The following is a 22,300-nucleotide window of genomic DNA, read 5'->3' on the forward strand; positions in this document are numbered from 1 at the left end:
ATATGTCATAATTACTATATTCATTATACGTTAATTATTAGATATAATAATAACTTTTTGGTTAATTTATATGAGCTGCGATGGACCAGTGGCTAGAAGACATGAATCGTAACTGTTGATTCTTGATGTACAAGTTATGTCTATAACTCGTGCTCGGCGGTGAAGTAAAACATCGTGAACTGCATATGGGGGATAAGAATCTTTCACGTGTTTTCAACAACTTGCTTTGGAGAATCGTTATGCTCCAAACCTCGTTCTCGAAAGAGAGGAGGTCACAGCCGAGCAATTGCTCATTCACAGGCTGTTAGCTTACTTTACGTTATATGAGTGGTTTAAGAAGTAGAGTAAAGTTTTGCCATGACAATATTCTACTGTGGTTAACTAACAAACAAAAAGATAACAAAACACACTTCTTCTAAGTATGAAATCGGTTAACTAACGTATTCCAATCTTTATCCTAACCTCCCTTTATAAGGCCATTGTAAATTTTCAGGTTCATAATAATTCAAATATCGTATTGCATATAATTTATGTAAATTTAAATTACATAATATCGTTACTTCAAACAACATTAAACACGTTAGTTTACAAAGTTTTCCATAATTGTCAACCAAGTATGAGCTAAATAACAACGAACAATGTAGACGCCGCCTAAGCATCGTGATTCAGTATGAATTCCTGACATTAATGCAGGAATTCCGTGCCAATACTCTTGTTAAGTTACTTTGACTTGACCGCCCAACCTTAATCTACCACCTGACCTAAATTATAACACTGTACTAAATAATCACGCACGCTGTCATTAAGACAGTCGCAGTAAATATTGCGACTGTCTTAATAGGTTAACAATGACATTTTAATATACATAATTTGGAATTGTTCCTTGGTTTTTTTTAGTCGTGGTTGGTAAAGAGTAACGGCCCGTAAGTATTTCACATCTTATGGATAACATTTGGATCTTATATTTCAGTGTGCTGTTCTATTGCTGTATGGTTGTTACATAATATGTGTCAATTTCGACACATTTTTAGTCGCTTTGAGGTTAGTTCACAATATTTTTCTTCACGATTGAGCATCAAATTAATTCCAAAACACATTACATTTGGAAATTCAATCAAACTTGCCCGAGTTATCACTCGAACCCGAAAATAAGTTTTCATATTCCATAATCAATTCCCTCGAGAAAAAAAAAGTTTTTGGCCCAATTGTGTGACATTACAGGCTCTTACTAACGAGCTGTTATGGTATTGCGACTGTCTCACATATATTTGAATTGTGTGAATCGAACTTTATAATTCTCGGAAAATCTTTAGAATGTTAGAATGTGCAGTTATTTTTGAATTACATTGCGTTTTATTAAAGTAAAATTTACAACATAAATATTTATCAGATGGGACTGAAGTTCCGGTGAATTTTATTCTTTATTCAAACCACTGTTTTTTTTTTTGTAATTACCGATCAGCTGATAACGATTCGTTTTCTAATTTAGTCAATTAATAATTACAATACAAAAGTAATCTTATTAACATAGAACTTTCAGTTTGCGATTGTGTAATTCATGATTGCTTTATAAATAAAAATATAAATATTAATGTAAAATTCATGCCGTATTATCTGCGATCAAGTTAAATCGTCCATTCAAGATGTAAATATTATAAAGAATATTAAAAAAAAATTTATGATATAAGTTGGCGGACGAGAATATGGGCCAACCACCGCCCAGAGACGATGGCGCTGTAAGAAATATTAACCATTCCTTACATCGCCAATGCGCCACCAACCTTGGGAACTAAGATGTCATATTCCTTGTGCCGGAAAACAACAGTACTGAGTAATAATAGTAATCCCATAAATAATCGACTAAAAATATAAATATAAAATTTAGTCATATAAAACAAAGTCGACTCCCGTTGTCTGTTTGTCCCCGTGTATGTTTAGATCTTTAAAACTACACAACGGAATAATATACATCATAGAGAAACACTGATCCTTTTAGAGGTTTCAATGTGATGTCGTAAATAAACACATTTTTTTGCGCTTACATTGCAAACACTGGCTGAACCCTACGAGATAGATAAATACAATATAATACAGTATTGTATACGTCCGAACGTATGTTATATATCCATCAGTTAGGGATAACCCACAATAACAATCGTCTGTTCTTTTACTTTTTGCAAGAAATATAAGAGATTTTAAGAAATATATAATTAATCCTTATTCAATTCAATACCTTAAATACATTTAATATAAATGAATATGGCCCTGCACTTACTGAAAAAGTTGTGAACTTTGTATGTTAAGAAATTATGTAGCATATTTAGCATCAGCATTGCACCCGTGCGAAGCCGAGGCAGATTTATTTATATTATAAATACGATCGCGAATTTATTAAGTAATATTTTCTGTTCCCCACCTGTAAGGAAAAGGTAATTGGATACGTAACCCCTTAAAATTAAATATGTTAACTTTGAACCACTTTTCAAAAACACCATGATAGTATCCTACGTATCCTGATGTTGATGTCGTCCGGTCCGATTTCGTTCACAACGTGCGTCAAGAGAGACCAGTTAACTAAACAGGAAAAATCATTGTGCACAAGAGTGTGCGCAAACAAAGAAGACACTCCTTATTCCTACACACCGGCTCGGGATGGCAAATCCATTACTGCAGCAAAGAGTACAAGTGCAAGACTATTAAGTTTGACTAACGTCGTGCTTTCCGAGGCATAAAAATTTAAAACTGCAAGCTGTCACTGAGAATTTTTCGACGGAAAAACCTAGTATTTTTTTATCAACTACCACTTACAACTAGGCAATCAACCAGTTCAAATAATATGAACTGCTTTTTTAACGTTAGCTCTTTATATATGTCCTTGACTTATCGGCATATAAAATATGTCCTTGCCTTATCCCCACTCACAAGTTCCCTCGCACATTTTAAAAACGCGTCCAACAAAGTAAAATTTAACAAATTAATTTACAGCAATCACTATAGTTAGTATATCTAATATTTTACACGAGTCGCGTCTTCACTTTGATCGACGGACTGTTTATTAGAAATACCTTCATTTTATATTTACATAAATATCTCGCAATCTCACTGCCATTATTAAAATTTCTGAAGTTGTTAACAAAATATGTTGATTCTCTTTACGAAATACACTCATTATAATTATGAAATCTTTGTATGTAAATTATTTTTATGAAAAAAGTACATAACATCGTGTCTTGATATAAAAATCATTATCTAGTCTCTGTTTTTATTATGTTTATATGGCGAAAGTAAAAGTATTAACGTATTAGCTTAATATCAAAGGATCAAGGTTTATGTTTTTCTGATGGAATATTAAATAGAAAGTATTTACATATAATAACAAATATACTATTTTTTAATAAAGAAAAGTATATTCGTTCGAAGGAGATTTCTATGTAAATCTCCACCAATATAAAATGATGTTATTTAATCTAAATGATTAATTGAATCAAACTTTTACCCAATACCTGTAAAAAAGTAGTGACAATACCAATGATTATAATAGTATATTTATTTATTGGAACTGTCCAACACGTTTATTTACACTGATCGATTAGTATAATACTTACTTTTATAGTAGTGTTACGGTATTTTGATTTGAGTTACGCTTTTACTTGGTGGGCTGGTAGGGCTTTGTGCAAGCCCGTCTGGGTAGGTACCACCCACTCCTCAGATATTCTGCCGCCAAGCAGCAATACTTTGTATTGTTGTGTTCCGGTTTGAAGGGTGAGTGAGCCAATGTAACTACAGGCACAAGGGACATAACATCTTAGTTCCCAAGGTTGGTGGCCCATCGGCGAAGTAAGGGGTGGTTAATATGTATTTCTAACAGCGTCAGTGTCTAGCGGTGGTAACCATTTAACAACAGGTGACCATTCCAGTCGGTATTTTTTATGTGATAGGTGGCAAATGAACAGGAGGCTCACCTGATAGAAAGTGACTACCACCGCCCATGGACATCTGCAACACCCGGGGTCTTGCATAAAAAAAACCGCTACATATATTGAAATTGTTTACATTCTTCAAAAAGGACTGACCGGTCTATTTATTGTCTTGGAGCGCGAGACTCCCTTCGGGCTGTTTTTAATAAAGTATATTACAGTTGCTTAATATCTGATTAGTTGCCTTTGCTGCATTTGTTAAATCTTCTTAAAAGAAACAGTGACAATAAGGAGAAAAGGTTAACTAATAACACCTAGTTTCCAACTTCGCAAAGTTAATATATCCTTCCTGGGGCACGATGTTCGTTTCTATAATAGGATTCCTCATTATTTTTCAATAAAACATTTACAAATATTACTCAAAACAAGATTATATTAAAGATAAATAAGTGTGGACTTGTTATTTATTATGTTCTAGGCGTGATATTAATTTAATTTAAATTACTTACATACTCTTTTATTAAAATGGTAGAAAAGAGCATTTACCGAGTTGCCGGTTCTTCACGGTAGAATTGAGTTTCCTTACCGGTGGTTTACATTTAGTTCTACACTGACGATGATATTTCAGACTAATGACGAACATTATATTACAAAGATGCTTTTATCTTTCTTAAATAAAGATTACTTTAATTTAGATTTTAATTATGTGCAATAATTTTATCAGCATGTTCGTTTTGAGGCCCATTTAACCTTTCTAACTTCCTTAAACTAAGTTCTCATTCCACACCGCGATTTTATTCATATCAATTAATTTCAAGAATACCAAAAATTCGGGCATATATAGGGCAGTATTTTAAGTACAGCATAAATATAAGAAGAGTTATCTACTCTTCCTTTTATTTCATTTTACAAATTACTATTATTACAATACAATATACTATTTAAACGATCGATTCAAGGACTTCAAAACAAGCACAAAAAGTGTGTATATAGCCAAAAGGCAACTCTAAAATATTTATAAATAAACGTTATATTTTATAATAATTGAATGAATTGTGTATTTTAATTCCAGATTTTAAAGTCGAAGATTATCCCACGATGGTTTGGTTTCACGGCGGAGATTTCGTTAGAGGCAGTCCGAATAATGTCAATCCATTTCAACTGGTACTTAAACAAAAGGTACGTAGCGTTATTCTATCGTATTTGTATGAGCAACGCATTAATATATATGTTTTTAATGTGATTGCTATTTTATTTTTTTAATTTTTTTTTTTTAATGTTGATCTAATACTGTCGTATAAATATTTAATACGTAAAGCGTTTCGTTATAATTTCAATTTATCTCTCAATTTAGTAAGACTAATGAAAAATTCATTTTTCCAGGTAATATTTGTGTCTGTGGCGTACCGTTTAAATATATTCGGCTTTTTCTCAACTTTAGATAACGAATCTCCAGGAAATTTTGGCTTGTTAGACCAAGTTGCGGCTCTGACTTGGGTTAAAAATAACATCGAAGCTTTTGGAGGTGATCCGGAAAACGTATGCATATTTGGTCATGACGCAGGTGCTGTGAGTGTTGGACTACACTTAATATCACCGTACTCTTCAGGACTGTTTCAAAAGGCAATAGCCATGAGCGGTAATGTATTATCGCCTGAAACAGTTAATATAGCGAGAAAGGAATTGATAACGGTCGATAAAGTGGCCACAGCGTTCAGCTGCTTCAGAAAGCCAACTTTTCAATTGTTAGACTGTCTGAGACGAGTAAACTACCAAGCATTACTGGATATTGGAGAACCTTTAGCTTCGTGGAAACCGATTGTCGACAGCGGCTTTAGTAATATATCTCAACCATTTTTAACGGATTTACCGAGTAAAATGTTTAGTGATGAAATATTTAGTCCGGTACCAATTTTGACTGGTTTTACTAATATGGAAGATGCTCTCCTCCTAGATAAAGACGGGAATGAAGATTCTGGTATAAGTCAAAGAGAATTTGATGTCATGCGCGAAGAAGTGATTCTTTCAGATATAATAGTGGACAATAGCTCATGTTTTACAAATCAACATCATATACAAGACGCAGTTGCGTTTTTCTATAAACCGATTCCACCAACAACAAATGAGACTATATTGAGGAAACAATTTTTGGACTTTTATACTGATAAAGTATATGGAGCTACAACTTATCAATTAGCAAAATATATGAGCAAGCATTCTCCTGTCTACCTTTATAGATTTGATTTGAAACCGTTTTCAGACATAGCCAACGAAGGCATACCAGATTGGATCGCAGTGCCACACAATTTTGACTTGATATTTACCTTTGGTATGCCCTATTTAGCTTTGCCCGAAGATTTAACTAAATGGGACTACAGAGATAAGAGCATATCCGAGATTATTATGAAAATGTGGAGCAATTTTGCCTGGTATTCAAATCCCACTAATTCGGGTGTTATTATTCAATGGGATACGTTCGAGATTGAGAGGCCTGGCTTCTTTATCATCGACAGGCAGAATTTCACGATGAGTACACAACAAACAGTTAATTATAAGGCATTCGAATTTTGGACGGACTTTTACCCAAAAGTTTTAGAAATTGGTACAAAGTGCTGTCAAGAAACCCAGGAAGACTCTGGTACTGATTCAATTTTGGCAAAAAGGTTAATTCTTAATTTGGTCGGTTTACATATTTTAGTTTGTATATTATTATCGTAAGCAAATAACATTACCTGTGTAAATTTCTAACATTATTTTTGTATAGTCTATTAATAGAGTCGCAATTTATTTACGAAAATTTATTATAAAATGTAATGATATATTAAAGGATTAATATTTATTTATTAAAAACACCAATAAAATACTCAAAGATGTGTTTTTGTCAAAACTATCGATATAATATCACATTTAATACACTAGGTTTCAAATTTTATTTAATGATAATAGAATTTATAGCTGAAGCAAGATATCGAACAGATAATTTGTAACTAAAATAACTAAAAATGAGTGTTTCCTTTTCTGTTCCATTTCCTGCCAATAATAAAGCTTGTTCGTGGGAATAAGCTTTATACTTTTTTTTTTAGTTATAGTCGGCAAACGAGCAGGATGCTCACCTTATGGAAAGTGACACTGCTTATGAACATCCGCAACATTATGTTTTGGGGGGGAGGGCATCGGGCCTCCGGGACTCTCACATACCGGATGAAATGCGGTAGCATAGCTACCACTTTACGCCGATTTTAATTGAGAGAGTGGTACTTTATTATAATGTTCGTCCATTATAATAAACCGCCCCTAATATTATTGGCAGAAATATTTAACTAAAATGTGAAGTTGTGGCTGTTTGATGTCTGAATTTCGGTAAACCTTGTCTTTACTCGTTCATTGATCAATATGCGCATATTGTTTTGCAAGAGTTTCGTGATTGCAAACCATTATTCATAAAACTTGGTTGTTCGAACGTCAACGAAGCGATAAAGACTACAAAGGTAAATTGTACTTCTTAGGCTTAAAATAAACTCACTCATTTGTTAGAAGCAGTCAGAAGTAAAATTATGTTTTATTTGCATGTAAATATATAAATAACTAATGTTATATTACTGTTAATAACTTTTATATTCGTTTCGTTTATATTTGCGGTGATTTGAGTGACAATTGTTTGGGTATTGTAAATATTTAAATAACATTAATTTTATACATCGTCCTCATTATCTTTTCTTGGACGATTTCAATAGCGTTTTTTTTTTTGTCGTATTCATAAACTCCTTAGCGTATGACATTTTCGATTTTTTTTTAAAGGTAAGTAATGTTAATGATGAGTTAGAAATAACCTTTACTTTTTAATTGAAATTGGACCATCTATGTTTCTTTAAAATATTTTAAATCGGTTTGCAAGTTTTATAGATATTTTGTAGTTGCCCAAAAGATCTTGGTATTTTTTGCGATGTGTTCTTTCGATTTCTTTTTCTGAAATTTTTACCCATAATTAACCTTTACCTAAACTGGTAACATCAATTTTGGTAATTTCTGAAAAAACCTACAATATACAATTTAACGGAAACTTCGAATTTCTATAGCAATGAAATTGATTTTTACTAAATACGTATTTGTTTGCCAGATATTTGAGACGAAGTAATATTCACTACATGCAAAACCGATTACCAGCATACTTATGCTCATCACACGTACACACACATGTACGAGCGCTAAGGATCTCATTCCCGTTTTTAAATTTTACTTCCAAATATTAGTACCAACTACCGGGTCAATAAACTCTTGACATGTATTAAAACATGTTATAAATGATTTCTATTAAATTAATTGTGATACTTCAAGGTAAATTTTAAGTTAAATTCACCTTTACCTATTGCGTGATAAGTGATATTAATTATAATATTTTGTGAATTCCATCATTGTATGTAATGAACAGACACGATGATATAATTACCGTGTATATATATATATAATAAAATTACAGTTAAGGTTATCTACTGTAAATCAAAAGGTCAACGAAAGATATCAAGGCAAGATTATTTAAAAACAATAATATTGGATTATTCCTCATCGTATTAAATTATGGGCGTATCAAAAGTTTTAAGCATTAACTTTCCAAACCGATGAACAGTTGAATAAAAAAAAATATGTCTACAACAAATGAATATTGGTTATAATTTAGCTTTAAAAAGACTTAAGTCACCTAAGTACTCAATGGAAACAAACGTCTATAATCATATATTTTATAAATATATAGAAAATAATTCTTCGGTAAGAATATAATTTATGTAGTAATATAATAATAAAACAGTTTATTAAATAATGACCCAAGAGACCTCGTATAATATGTGATGACTGAAGCAGTTTAGTGACTTGCTTTTTGCATTACAACGGAGAAACCAGTCGTTTGAGCTTCGCGTACCAAGGCTGATGTGTGTGAACAAGCAAAACGAGTGAGTTATTTTTATATTGTTTATTAAATATTGATATTGTAAATTCTTACGGTATATTCATATCAATGTATAATATTTATTATTGTCAGAGTAATGCGTGTTTTCGTTTTTAAGTACGATAATGAGTCATTTTAGTACTTGTATATGATATAGTTAAAGATTTAATTTTCCTCAAAGGCATATGATGCGTATATACCCACTGATTGTGTATATTTTTTTAAGATATTGATAGACTAAGGGTCAAATGAGCCACCTGATTCTTGAATAATCACCACCGTACATAGACTCGGATCGGTACTGTAAGATACATACACAATCCCTTACACCATCAATGCGCCAACAACCTTGGTTACAGTGATGTTTTACCCCCTGCGCTTGTAGTTGCACTGGCTCACTCATCTTTCAAAATGAAACACTAAGACTAAGCATTGCTATTTGCCGGTAGGATATATGATGAGTGGGTGGTATCCTCCCAGATGCACTTGACCATAGCGTGAGTTTGTATGGATCTCTATACAAAGTTAATTAATAATTCCGATAGTGTAAATATATACCTACACTGAGAATATGACTACAGTTATTCCTCGTAAATAATTACTGTGTTTTAAAAGTATTTGTTTAACAAGAAATCATTTGTCGTATAAACTAGGAACTATGGAATCATATTAATTTATTGTACCAGCGGTAAAATACCTAATGTTTCGTAATATAACTTGAGGATTAGACGATAGTCATTCCAGGTAATAAATTATTGTCGTTTCTAAAGATTACTAATTGCTGTTTTGATTTTGTGTTAAGGAAAACGTATGTTTATAAAATATTTGTTTTTATATATATGATTTACATATAACACTTTTTGTCTCATGAATAAAACTGTCAACGATAGTAATTCGTTGAATCGATGGAATATTACCTTATTTAATAAATAATTATTTACATTTTTCTAGATGATGGATTTCAAACATACTTTAGTTCTGCTCACGGTAGCGTGCTTCGTATCTGGCCAAAGACCGACCTTCGCTGGGTCGAAACCGATAGGATTTCCTGAGTTGACAAACAAAACATCGGATTCACTTGGAAATAGGTGAGTTCATCACATGTCTTAAATTGGAATGGGGAAAATGTATACATATAAATACTAAGGAGTCATAACGAGATCTCCGAAACTGTAGGCCTAATGACTTGGAAGTTAGCATAGTTATTCCTTTTGCAAAGCCATTCACTAAGATTTCTTCGAATGATTTTTGGAAATTCGTTGGACAATATTGGAGCGAAAAGTTGATATAGGGAGTTCATCATTTTTTTAATAATTATAATATGTTATACATATATTTGCTTTTAGTTCCATAAATAAATAGGGGTTGTAAGTTTAAATGAAGAGTGCGTCATTTTTGAAGTAACGGACTTGTACAGAGCGTGCGTTTGTATGTATCTCTACACAAAGTTTATTATTAAGTTCGATAGTGTAAACATATACCTACACTGAGAACAAGACGAGTTATTCCTCGTGAATAATTAATGGTTTTTTTAATATACCTACGTTGAAGTAGATACTAATATGTTTAAGATTTATTCGTTTAGTTATCAAATATCAAGCAAGCAAATTGTCACTTTTACTTTCCTATTTATTTTGTGTAATTGCTCATATGAAAATCTAAATATTCTTTCTTCAAGTAGGCTCATAAAATCACTTTTGAATTGTCATATTACAGTGTTAAGGGAAAGCTAGGCTACTACCTCTTCGAAAATAGATTCTACCGAGAAGAAATGACAAAAAACTCAGAACTCTTTTCCGCTATTTAAAGTATTTGGCTTAAGATAACCTACTGGTCATATTTAAGTTGGAAGATTCAATTACTAGCTATTTCCAGTCCGTTTTGATGGACATTAAACAAGAAAAAAGAGGAATGATCAATGGAATTCAAAATATTAGGGCGAGTCTACGGCCATTGGTCATAGTTTTATACGTTTAGTGTGGATACGTTCTGTTTTCGCGTGATTGACACATTTATTTTTGCGTTAGTTAGGTTACGTTCTTTCTTATCCTTTAACCGGGTTTAGGGGAAACCACTTCGTTACGTAACGCATTAGAACGCCAGTCTGTCTGGCTTCCTTTCTCTTACGCTTACGGCAGATGTAGGCTGGTTCCTCCTCTCGTACTCTAACTCACAGCGTTAGCCGTATTTCGGACAGACGTCCCAAAACCCACATTTATCCTATATATTAATAGCGTAAGCCAATTTTTGTCCCAGTGATTATTGGACGATAGCTGCACATAAAAAAATTGGTTATGGTCTCATTTTGAAGAACTCCAACCGTAGAAGAGATAACAATTTACTATATTGTTACGATTTATCAAAGAATTACTTTTACAAAGCGGAAAAAAGTTACTGGCTTGTTAGAGAGCGGTACTACGGTCGGTTAAAGTAAATGCTTTTCAACAAAGTCCAAATCTAACTGAACTAATGTATACTGTATTTGATATTGAAAATTTAATTCAAAAAAGGTTTCATCATTTTGGCGCCAAATGTAGACAGCTTGAAATGAAATCAAAACAAAAACTGTCTGTCATAAGTTTGGAAAATCAAAAAAAAAAAAATTTTAAATAAACGCCAATTTCGCTGGAGACCGTCTAGTTTTTATTTAATGCTCAGTGAAGCATACAGGCAAATCTAGTTTGATATTTCGACTTTATTGGCTTTGATTAATGTCATCTGTTCATTATGTCTTTTTTAACGCGTTAAAACAAATCATGAAAAGGTTTTTATCGGTTAATGTTGCAATTTTAAAAATAGAACGATTTAATTATGCTTATTTTTTTCATTTTAATAGTCTTGCGTTATCTTGCTACATTCCAATCATTAAATTGATAAACATTTAATTTACTAGCACTTAATGTCACGTATATTACTTTTCTGTGTTGTCTGGAAGAGAGATAGCTGTTGTAAGGATAAAAACTTAATAACTTATCCTATATATTATAATAGTGTAACATAATGTTTGTTAAGTAAGAATCAGTATTTGTTTTTTTTTTTTTATAGATTTGGCGATGGTACACCTCTAGTTTTACCAATCGAAGCGAAAGGCGATCGAGCTCTTGTGGAGCGAATCAGCAAACTTCCAATCGACAAGCAACCTTTTTGGTACATAAATTGGAAAGCCCTTGAGGAGAACAGGAAAAATCCACAGACATACGAACAGAGACCCAATTCTTTTTCCGAGTCAATTATCAATCAAGGACAGAATGTTGCCAGTAACACAGATGGTCTTAATTCCAAATTTGGCACCAGTATTGACAGTCAGAGTGAAAATTCTGCCAGTGGTAACACACAGAGCAGATTCAATAACAATGCATATAGAAGACAAAACAGGTACTGAATTGGAAATTTGACCATAAGGGCTGTGATATACTTAGTAAAGATAGACGTCGCGTTATTAGCAATAATAAAAGTAAAATGTTGCCCGTTACAAGAATAATATTAATTTCAAAAGTTATTATGAAGTTAAATTTATGCTACGGAAAAATAAATATCGTGCAATAATGTCGGATTTTGATTGAACAACATTATTATGTTTGTTTTCAATCCTAAACAAATATTTTAATTGTTGTTTCAACTTTGGTTGTAACGATAACATTAATAGGTCTCGTGATGCGAATTAAGAAGGTACATTGTCTTTTTTGAACATAGTTACCCATTGCGTATTAGTGTGACGTCACGTAAAAACAACACCACTTGCGTCGCAGGCGCTGGTGATGCTCGCTATATCATGGCCCAAGAATAAATAAAACAATTTTTTTCCAAGTAATAAAACACATTATATTGACTTTTAAATAAATAAAACTTAATTAATACTAAGCGTTTTCTTATAGCTAACACCTTAGTGACGTATAAATTAAAAAATAATAATAATTATAGCAAAATGCATTCGTTTGTAATAGAATGACTTTTAATATATATATATACTTTTTGTTCTATTTCTACAACAACCGTTGAAATAGAAAAAACTTGCATTGAAAAAAAAATAAACATAAAAATTCTATCAAAATATTTTGGTTACAGAATATTTTAGAGCTTATTTTAACACAGCCCTATTTTATTATGACAGTATAGTTAATGTCAATAGAATTTGTACAATTATAAAGATATTTCCTTAAAAATATAATTGTAGTTTTTAAATTTGTTTTATCTACACAACTATTATTCTATGATTGATTGGAAGAGTTCCTTTTATGTATGTTGTTGGACATTATTTAGATTTCGTGTTAGAAAAAAGGATTACAGAAAGGAGGTTACAGCACTCGAAAATTAAATTAAATGTAAAGGTTATGAAAAGTTAGAACTATTAAATTCAAATTCTCTTGAGATTAACTATACAACATATAAATTATTAAGTTTCTTATGTATATGAAAATATACAAGGGTATCGTATATATTGGCAAAGAGTTTTGTTCTAGATACGGACTTCATAAAAATAGGGAGATTCTCAATTCGCTCGTGTTTTTTTACAGTTATTTGAAGTTGCTTAGCGCAAGACATCTTTATGTAGTAACGTCGAACAACTCGAACTTTTAATTCTGTTCTTTGCTTCTGTCATAATTTAAACGTATTATCTTAGGGAGTGAGGGGCCTAGTCTTGTCCCTACTAGATTATACTCATTGCATTCTAACATACGGCGTACCTTCAAATTTAAAGTTAGAGGTTAACATTTTTAATGAACCAACAACCGAATTAAATAAAGAAAAGTAAACCATATCTATTGTAACTATACACGGACACACTAAATATACACACGGTGATATATAATCATAATATATGTACAAAAAATGCGCCTCCTTATACAAATTAGATTTCACTGCTGAAATAATCAAAGGAACATTCGTTTTAAATAGATTTAAATACTTCGAAAAACAGGAATATTTTCGTTGAATAAAAAAATTATATTAAAAAAATTCTAAAGGAATTCGTTAAAATAGAAAAAAAAAATAAAGTACATTAATACCATACTTTTGGTATCGTTGATCACACATTCATAATTGAACACGTTGATGTCTGAAACGTTTCCGTGAGCAAAAACATAAGTACAATTATCACAAAAACATTCACTCTACAAAATTTCCATTGCAGATTTTACATTGATATCAAAGAAATCTGTGGCCTGGTGTTAAAAGGGCCAATATCGACAACGATCGAACGGATGTTGCTTATATGACAATACTTAAAGCACTAAATATGTCAAATTTTTTAAAGGCACTTTGGCCCTTTTAGCACCAGTCTACTTAATTATATTCCGAAATACTTATTCAATTAAAGCGCATACACATTATCATACATACAGAACCATTTAATTTACGCCTCAAAAATCCGCAATACGACTTGACTCTTAAAATTAATACAAATTTATACGATAACAATCAGACAGCTGCCAAGTTTCATTACACACAAAACCGTGTCCTCTTGTAAAATCATTATCCACAGATAATAAATACGCGAACGGAAAATATAAAATAATTTGGCAAAAAAAAAACATTTTTCGATACATTCTTGTACAAAACGAGCGGAAATTATTCCAAAACAACTGAATAAGTTCTCGCGATAAAAACTCAAAAACTAAAACAACATAATAATTTGTTTTCTTTTTCTTTTTATTACCGCGCGATTATTACCAAGATCCAAACAGCCAAGATGGCGGATTGTAATTTATTTATCGTGGACGAACCCGTCGTATTCGTTTTTGAGTGTAATCTCACGCTCTTATAGTTACACGACTTCTCTGAAGCATCGTTGCTTGTTATTTCGGTGTAATTCGGATAATTTTGTATCTGGATAGGCTGGAAAAGAAAACAATCACTTAAGCACAACCCTTTTTAAGCCTTACAAATGCAATTACGATAAAATCAAATAAATCAAATAGTTTTTTACATTAGCAGCCTGTAAACTTCCCACTACTGGGCTAGGGCCTACAATTCTCCCTTTGAGGAGAAGGTTTGGAGCATGTTCCACCACGCTTCTCCAATGCGGGTTGGTGGAATACACATGGGGCCGAATTTCGTTGAAATTCGACTCATGCATGTTTCCTCACGATGCTTTCCTTCACCGCCGAGCACAAGATGAATTATTAACACAAATTAAGCACATGAAGATTCAGTGGTGCTTGCCTGAGTTCGAACCCGAATTCATCGGTTAAGATGCAAACGTACTAACCACTGGGCCATCTCGGTTCAGTATATATGTAGTTATTAAAGTAATAATATTGACTTGTAATAAATAATATAACATAATAAATAAATTGAATAATATCTACAGTTTTGTGGTAGAACATACTGCTTTTAAAAAGGTATGCGATCAAACTTAACATATGAATATATTATGATTTTGTCATTTCATTATTTTAAATATCTATTTAGAGGGAAGTTAACAAGAGAGAGCTTGTTAAAAAATTAAAAATAAAGGTTCAAGATCATATTATGTGTTTTCATAGTAAATAACATTTTGTCATTATTATTTTTAAACATAAGAAAGTTGAGAGGTGTCAAGGGACACCCGGATGGAAAGAAGTTCTTTCGATTAATTAGTAAAGGAATTGTAATTTTTTTTTTTTTTTAAGTTATAATAATTATTATTTTTTATTATTTATTATGTACAAAAAACCTGTATACACTCAACAAAAATAATCGTCGCGACACCACACTGTCCAATGCGAAATAGAAATGAAAATCTATAAGAGAGAGATTGCTTTCTATAAGAGAGAGAGAGAGACAGACAGAGAAACATGCACAAGCCGCGCAGTTCATAATAGCAAAAATTGTCGTTACAACTTTTCGTGAGAATTTTTTTCGTCTAGCCCCCTGTCACAACGCGCGATAAGGAACTTCGTTCCAATATTATCAAAAATATTTACCACATGTATGACATACTACCAATATCAGTACTAATATTTCAAAATTAATAAGCCAATATCTTGTATAGCCGAGATTTCCAATTAGCGTAACGACCACGAATCGAGTGACCTGCTACGGTTAGAAATTACCTATTCCACATACACTAAATAACGTAATTAATCACAAATGTCATAGATTAGAGGCCGATACACATTTATATCTCACAAGTATATAATTATAATATATAGCTGATGACAGATATCAATTCGAAAACAAATATAATTCTATAAGCAATATTTTTTAAGTTTAACGTAATTTTACTTAAATGTTATTGTAGTTATTCGACAAATAAATTTATAAGTAAATAGTTACCTACTATTGTATATAAAAAAATCCCAGACCCCTGTTCGGTATTTGTGTCTATATATCTTGTTTAGCATTTAAATATTATAAATAAGTAGAGAGTATTCGTATAACAACTTAACCATACACAGATGCAAGCAAAAACAAAACAAATAATACTATATTTTGTGTTGCCAGTTAAAACAACTCTTTAAAAGAAAAAAATAAACATATAGAACTCACCGCTCCCCAACTATCGTCTCTTTTCTTACAGAAAGTCATATGCCATCCTCGGTACAGGGTCTTTTCTATTTGTTCGGTTAATAGCGGCTCGTGCCAAGGCATCTCGTTCAAGTGCGCCATGAATGTCTTATTGCGGAATTCTAAGGGTTCTTTAATTACTAAGTCTTCTGAAAATAAGGAAATTATTTTGTGTTAGTGTGTTATTTGTTCATTGGAGGTTCTTCTGTACTTTGGACAAAATATCTTGGGATGTAAATTCATTTGCAATTTTTCAAAGTGGTTGTTTAATCACGATATTTTATTGATGAAATAGATACAAAAAAAATATGTTCCTTAGAATGACTGTGAAATTTAAAAATAGGTATAGCGCCATCTATTATGTAACTCATGAACTTACTCATCAAACCAACGCCTTGGTCGTCTCCTTGCATAGCCGTCTCTTCCGCACTATGATCTCTTATAATCGCTTCCAATTCCGTTGGCAAGTTTTCTACATAACTGTAACAAATATTATTCGTTATTTATGAGTATTTATAGTATTTCAAAGAACAATAATGTGCTAACGGCATAGAAAGCTTTCCATAAATATTATAGTATTAAATTTTACGCTTTTTTTTTCAATATATAAAGCCTCAACCATAAGGTTAAATGCTATATTTATTTATGAAAACATGATATGAAACTCACCCTGAAGACAAAAATATGTTCTCAACCTGCATCATATTCAATCCATAGAACTCTTGAACGCCGAATGTCTCGAAGAATTCAACAACTGGAGTCATAGAATAACAGCCAGCTAATTCGGTCCGTGGATAGTATAATATGAACGACAGACACATTTCCTGAAAAAACTTATTATTAACATATGGACTAAAAGTAGGTATATTGAGTCATGTGTATTTGAAAGTGGAACTTGGAGTAATAGTGCAAAATCTTAATGTTTCCACTGGTAACTTGAGGTCAGGTACATTTTTCGCTAAGAGAATCACAATTGCGATTTAGAATTGTAATGCAGCGAGATCAGCTGTTTTTAATTTAAGTCTTTTGTGTGAATGTGAAATATGGTACACATTGTTTGCTCGAATATATATTATTTCTAAAGTATGGTCATTTATTTATTAAGGTATGAAAACACGCCATTAAACATTTTAAGGCACTGGTCGAGTGGCTCTTACTCATTAAATATTTTAAGGTCTAATATTAAAACTCTATACAACATATATTTTTTTTTACTTATTTCTACTTTTTTGGTTGTACCTTTTTAAAATTTATTATTTTCTCATGCTACAAACCTGTGATGCTGAATATCCTCCCAAGATAGGTTTATCCCTGGATGTAGTATCGTAGGTACATTCTGTGATTAAAGTGTCGCCTTTAAAGAATTTTCTCCCACCTGGAACTATTCGGGATTGTTGATAGCGAGCGTCATAAGCGTTTTCCTGTGAACAAAAAATTAGTATAAGCGCCTTCTATAGTCTTATAGCAAAACCACATTAAGCATTTTAATCTCAGAGCCATCTAACGAAAAAGGTTACAACTAATAAAGAAAGTACAAATCCTATCTCTATTTCAGCGTCATCTAGTGTTACATTTATACAACGTATTAGTTTAAAGCTTAACACGATCACACATAGATGGCGCTGTAACAATAATATACATTTTTAATATTTTACCTCAGATATTCTAGGTAGTTCTTCGGTGCCCCGTATGTGCTTGAGTGAAATTTTTCTCGCGGTACCGTGAGCGTGTAGCAGGACTGATACAATATTTATTCCATCTTCTGGCATAGTCTGAAATGAGTACACACTTCATAAATAAAGATTATTCAATAGTAACTCGTGTTTGGTCGAAATCCTACCACATATTTTATGCAAATCTATGACATATTCTCAAATGATTTAAGAACTATTTTGCCCCGTCATAATATGAAATTTATGTGATCTTGCTTCTTATAAAACTTTTAGTAGTTATAAGTAAATATGGCAAATATATAAGCGTTATGATTATCATTACGAAATAATATTGACATAAAATAAATGATCAAATACGTAATTGAATATAAAAATATTATCATACATTTCTTGGAAAACTTATCCGGAGTTAAAAGACAAACTAAAGAATATGTATTTTATTATAATAGAATCTTCCAAAGGGTAAAAGTTATAAAAATAGACCAGAAAATGAGATACAATATATTGGATAAGTACCTCATTTTAATCAAATGTAATGTTTTATATCAAAAAAATAAGTAAAAAAAAAAACGAAAAGAGTGTTGTTAAGACCTTTTAAAACTAACTAAAAGCCAAAAGGCTTTCTAGTAAATATTTATTATATTATTTTACACATTACTACCAGTCACACCCTTATCGGTACAGTTAGAAACGAAAGATAGTAATTTAATTTATAAGAACTATTTATTAATTGTTCCAAAATATCTCACATTTTAATACGTCTGTCATTATACATATCTTCATTGTAACATTGTAATCAATAAAAATTAAAAAAAAAATCACAAAGTACCGTTAGTAATCCACAAATTAATTTAATATATGTAATATGTTTAATGCATAAAGCCATGCCTCTAATGGTATCCATAAATATTTATGATAGTTAAGCAAAATCCATTCGCAACGACGCTTAGCTGATAGTTAACGGCTTATGGGAAAACTTATGAATATTTATTTAATTTAACAATTATCGTTGTAATTAGTACGATTGACAATTAATGTTTTTAGAATAATTAGCTATCCGTTCCGGTTTCGCACGAGTAGATTATATATAATATAGTGGATTTAATAATAGTGGTCTACATAAACTGTTTATAATGAAGGAAGGCATATACGTAGAAAAATATCTAGTCATATCTTGGGCCAGATCTTCGCTAGCGTTCGTAGAATAGTTAAATGTTGACATTAATGATGATGATGGCTTACTAAGACAAATATAGAAATTAAAGAAAAGTAAATGATATCAACTAATAGTAGCCCGCGGTTTCGCTCGCGTTTTAGGTGTCGGTTGTCATGTATTAGGCAAAAAAGTAGCCTATGTCCTTCCTTGGAGTTCAAGTTTGCTTCATACGAAATTTCGTCAAATTCGGTTCATTGATTCGGCAGAGCGACAGACAGACAGAGTTGTGTGTGAAAGTTCACATTTATAATATTATCATAGTTAGTATCATATGTAAAAATAACATTTCAATATTACTAATCAACTTTAATCATCACACATCCCATAGACTTAGAAGCGAATAAAATATTCAACTTATGATATCTCCAAATCCCGCGAGATAGTTTTTTTGATCCCTCAAAGTTGCCCAAAGTTTGTAAGTTACCAGTGTCACTCTCCTGTGCCTCGTAAAGAAGGACACCGATTTGTTCAGAAAAGCATTAGAACAAGACTAGATTTCCAAAAATATCGACACCAATTAACATTACGCTTTAATAAAAACATTTGTAAAAACTTTATTTTATTTCTAGTCATAAAAATTATCGAGCAATTCATAACGAGGTTTTAAGGTAAATAAATCCCGTACCCTACTTTTACTATCTTAAACGTTTTGTGAAAATAAATATAATCAGGGTTATGAGCTTGCGTTTTTGGTATACAAATGCTCGAGATAGCGAAAAGGAAGATTGAGAGAAACTTGAGAGCTATCAATTTAACATTAAGGCCATTGCAACCGTCATGTAGGGTTTGGAAAGGTTTTCTTCCTCAGTTATCTCTTGAAAAAGGCAAGATGGTCTGGTAAGATTAAAGTAAATACATGTGGAACTCAACCAAAATCGCACGACTTTACTATACACTTATTGTTGTTTTATAATAATTCGTCTTTTTCGGTAAAGAACAAGTCGAACACGTAATGGAAACGGCATAATGGAATTTGTTTCAAATTATATCCAGTGAGATAACTTTGTCCCGGCAATACTATTAATATTTGGGACTATATATACATACATATATTAAATTTTATCTATACAAACAATTTATAAAAACGAAAGTAACTTAGTCCGTCTGTCCGTCGCTCTTTGATGGTCAAAACCACAGAACCGAATCAAATAAAATTTGGTATGAAACAAGTTTGAACTCCAAGGAATCCGCTACTTTTTTAAGTCTGACAACTGAAAATTCCTAAAAAGTGAGCAAATCCAAGGGCAATAAGAAGAATCATACATTATGGAGCCCTTTGGCACCTGTAAAAATATAATAATATAGACTTCTATAACTTACGCTATTGGTGCACTCCGGACTACATATCCCCACAGTTCTGTACGCGTTCTGTTTCGGCGGTATGACGTGTAGCGCGGAGACACCCACACCAGCACCCAAGAGCGCGGCGTCATGCGCTCGTAAAGCTGGTGTATAGTGGATACGGATGCCAGAACTATCTAAAACTGAATAAAATACCCCATATTTAGATATGACGTTTTGGACAGATTAGAATCGAAGCCTGAGCCTTAACCCGCGTGCTTAATAAATTAGTCATGATGTACCGATATGAATATAAATCTTATGGACTGATAGATACTAACGAAATATATTAAAAGTAAAAATTACTAAAGACCACAAATAATATTAACCTGGTTTAAGGTGTTAAGTGCTTACCTTCATGAAGCGCTTGATTGTCGTAATGAACTTCAAGCATATAGTAGGAGACTCCTCCTTTCTCGCCTAGCGGGATGCCAACGTTCTCAGGCAGGAATTCACCTGTAAACAATCACAATATTACTTAACGAATTTCAAACCAAATTCGCCTCTAAAACAATTAAATATAAGTTCAAAATCAACTGTGTATGCAAATAAGAGTTCCCAAGGAAATTCGACGCTAAATATATATGTTTAAGACGTAAATTGCAGTTCAGCGTAGGCAGTAATAGTGATTTAAATTATGTCATAGCTGAGGAAGTTTAGTTTGTCTAAGTGAAATGTTTGAATCGTTTAAATATTTCACACGTTTTACAGGCAGTGTATAAACAAAGTTTGAAATTAACACGGTATGGGAATTCTTTGAATAATTTTCTGTTGCGATTTATTCCGGTATTTATTGAAACCTATGTAAATGTTACAAGGAAACGAAGACTCTTGGAAATATCCGGTTTAAGTATATAATCCAATGTATATTTTTATATTTAGAAAGTACATATTTTTGGTACTAAACATATTTTTCATGACATTATATAGTTCAAAGATTGATTAAGTTTAGAATGTTATTGATGTGCGATTATTTTACACTATGATGTGAGTATCTTACCCTTAGAACCCATAGCCCAAGCTGCAATGGGAGTTACACATGTCGCCAACTCTCCCGGTCGAGCTGGTCCAAAAAATCCAGAACTTTCAGACCACTCATTCCATTGCCGCTTATCATGGTCTTCAGCGCACTCATATAATACCATATGATGGACAGGAGAAAGACTGTTCTTTTCTTGGACTGGTTTTCCATTTCTGATTGGTCTACTATCTATTAAAGGTTGGTAGCCAACTATATGGTGCTTCTTTGTTAATTCAGGCGCTTTAAAAACTTTGCACCAAAATAATGTTGCCATGACATGAGGAATTGTCAGCTGAAAAAAAAGCAATATTATTTTTGATATTTGCTGCTTGCAAAATTTGGTATTGATATTTATAGAAAAAAATGGCGAAAATTATTAAAATTCTATTTGAATAGACAATCAACTCTGTCGTTGTTTTTTATTAGGTTACTTATAAAATAACAAAAATATTTATACTTACATTGTTAATTTTAACGTCCCAATGTTTTAGTGGTATAGTGTCTGGTTTGGGCAGTGGCTGCAATAATCGCAGAGGTCGAGAACCACTCTCAACATGTTTTGGAAGTTCACCGTCCGAGCCTTCTGGTCCAAGCGCCCATAAAATTTGGGTTGTGTCTTCCTAATATGGAAATAAAAGACAATTAGGCTTCTGTGAAATTAATGATCCATCTGTCTTTAATACTTCTGGTTCTCATTCATTC

At 32.1% G+C, this 22,300-nt stretch overlaps 2 protein-coding genes across 3 annotated transcripts in view; one reads left to right on the forward strand and one right to left on the reverse strand.

Annotated features, from left to right (window-relative positions):
- LOC125070110 (carboxylesterase 1E) overlaps positions 1 to 12,405 on the forward strand; it is a 31,693-nt gene extending 19,288 nt beyond the window's left edge. Inside the window, exons 2-5 of the mRNA XM_047679811.1 lie at positions 4,990 to 5,096; positions 5,301 to 6,541; positions 9,813 to 9,947; positions 11,905 to 12,405. Of these exons, the coding sequence (XP_047535767.1) occupies positions 4,990 to 5,096; positions 5,301 to 6,541; positions 9,813 to 9,947; positions 11,905 to 12,241 (1,820 nt within the window). The 3' untranslated portion in view covers positions 12,242 to 12,405. The remainder of the gene's footprint in view (positions 1 to 4,989; positions 5,097 to 5,300; positions 6,542 to 9,812; positions 9,948 to 11,904) is intronic.
- A 2,013-nt stretch (positions 12,406 to 14,418) lies between these two features.
- The window catches only part of LOC125070162 (MOXD1 homolog 1-like), a 69,846-nt gene continuing 61,964 nt past the window's right edge, over positions 14,419 to 22,300 (reverse strand). Inside the window, exons 4-13 of one of the 2 annotated variants that reach the window (XM_047679896.1) lie at positions 22,060 to 22,218; positions 21,578 to 21,890; positions 20,932 to 21,033; positions 20,557 to 20,720; positions 18,003 to 18,119; positions 17,622 to 17,768; positions 17,017 to 17,171; positions 16,727 to 16,827; positions 16,330 to 16,493; positions 14,419 to 14,694 (exon numbers count right to left, since the gene is read on the reverse strand). In XM_047679896.1, the coding sequence (XP_047535852.1) occupies positions 14,512 to 14,694; positions 16,330 to 16,493; positions 16,727 to 16,827; positions 17,017 to 17,171; positions 17,622 to 17,768; positions 18,003 to 18,119; positions 20,557 to 20,720; positions 20,932 to 21,033; positions 21,578 to 21,890; positions 22,060 to 22,218 (1,605 nt within the window). In that variant the 3' untranslated portion in view covers positions 14,419 to 14,511. Of the gene's footprint in view, positions 14,695 to 16,329; positions 16,497 to 16,726; positions 16,828 to 17,016; positions 17,172 to 17,621; positions 17,769 to 18,002; positions 18,120 to 20,556; positions 20,721 to 20,931; positions 21,034 to 21,577; positions 21,891 to 22,059; positions 22,219 to 22,300 lie in introns of both variants that reach the window. The other variant, XM_047679895.1, reaches the window with a different exon arrangement.

Source organism: Vanessa atalanta, chromosome 16, assembly GCF_905147765.1.
Source record: "Vanessa atalanta chromosome 16, ilVanAtal1.2, whole genome shotgun sequence".
Classification (NCBI taxonomy): domain Eukaryota; kingdom Metazoa; phylum Arthropoda; class Insecta; order Lepidoptera; family Nymphalidae; genus Vanessa; species Vanessa atalanta.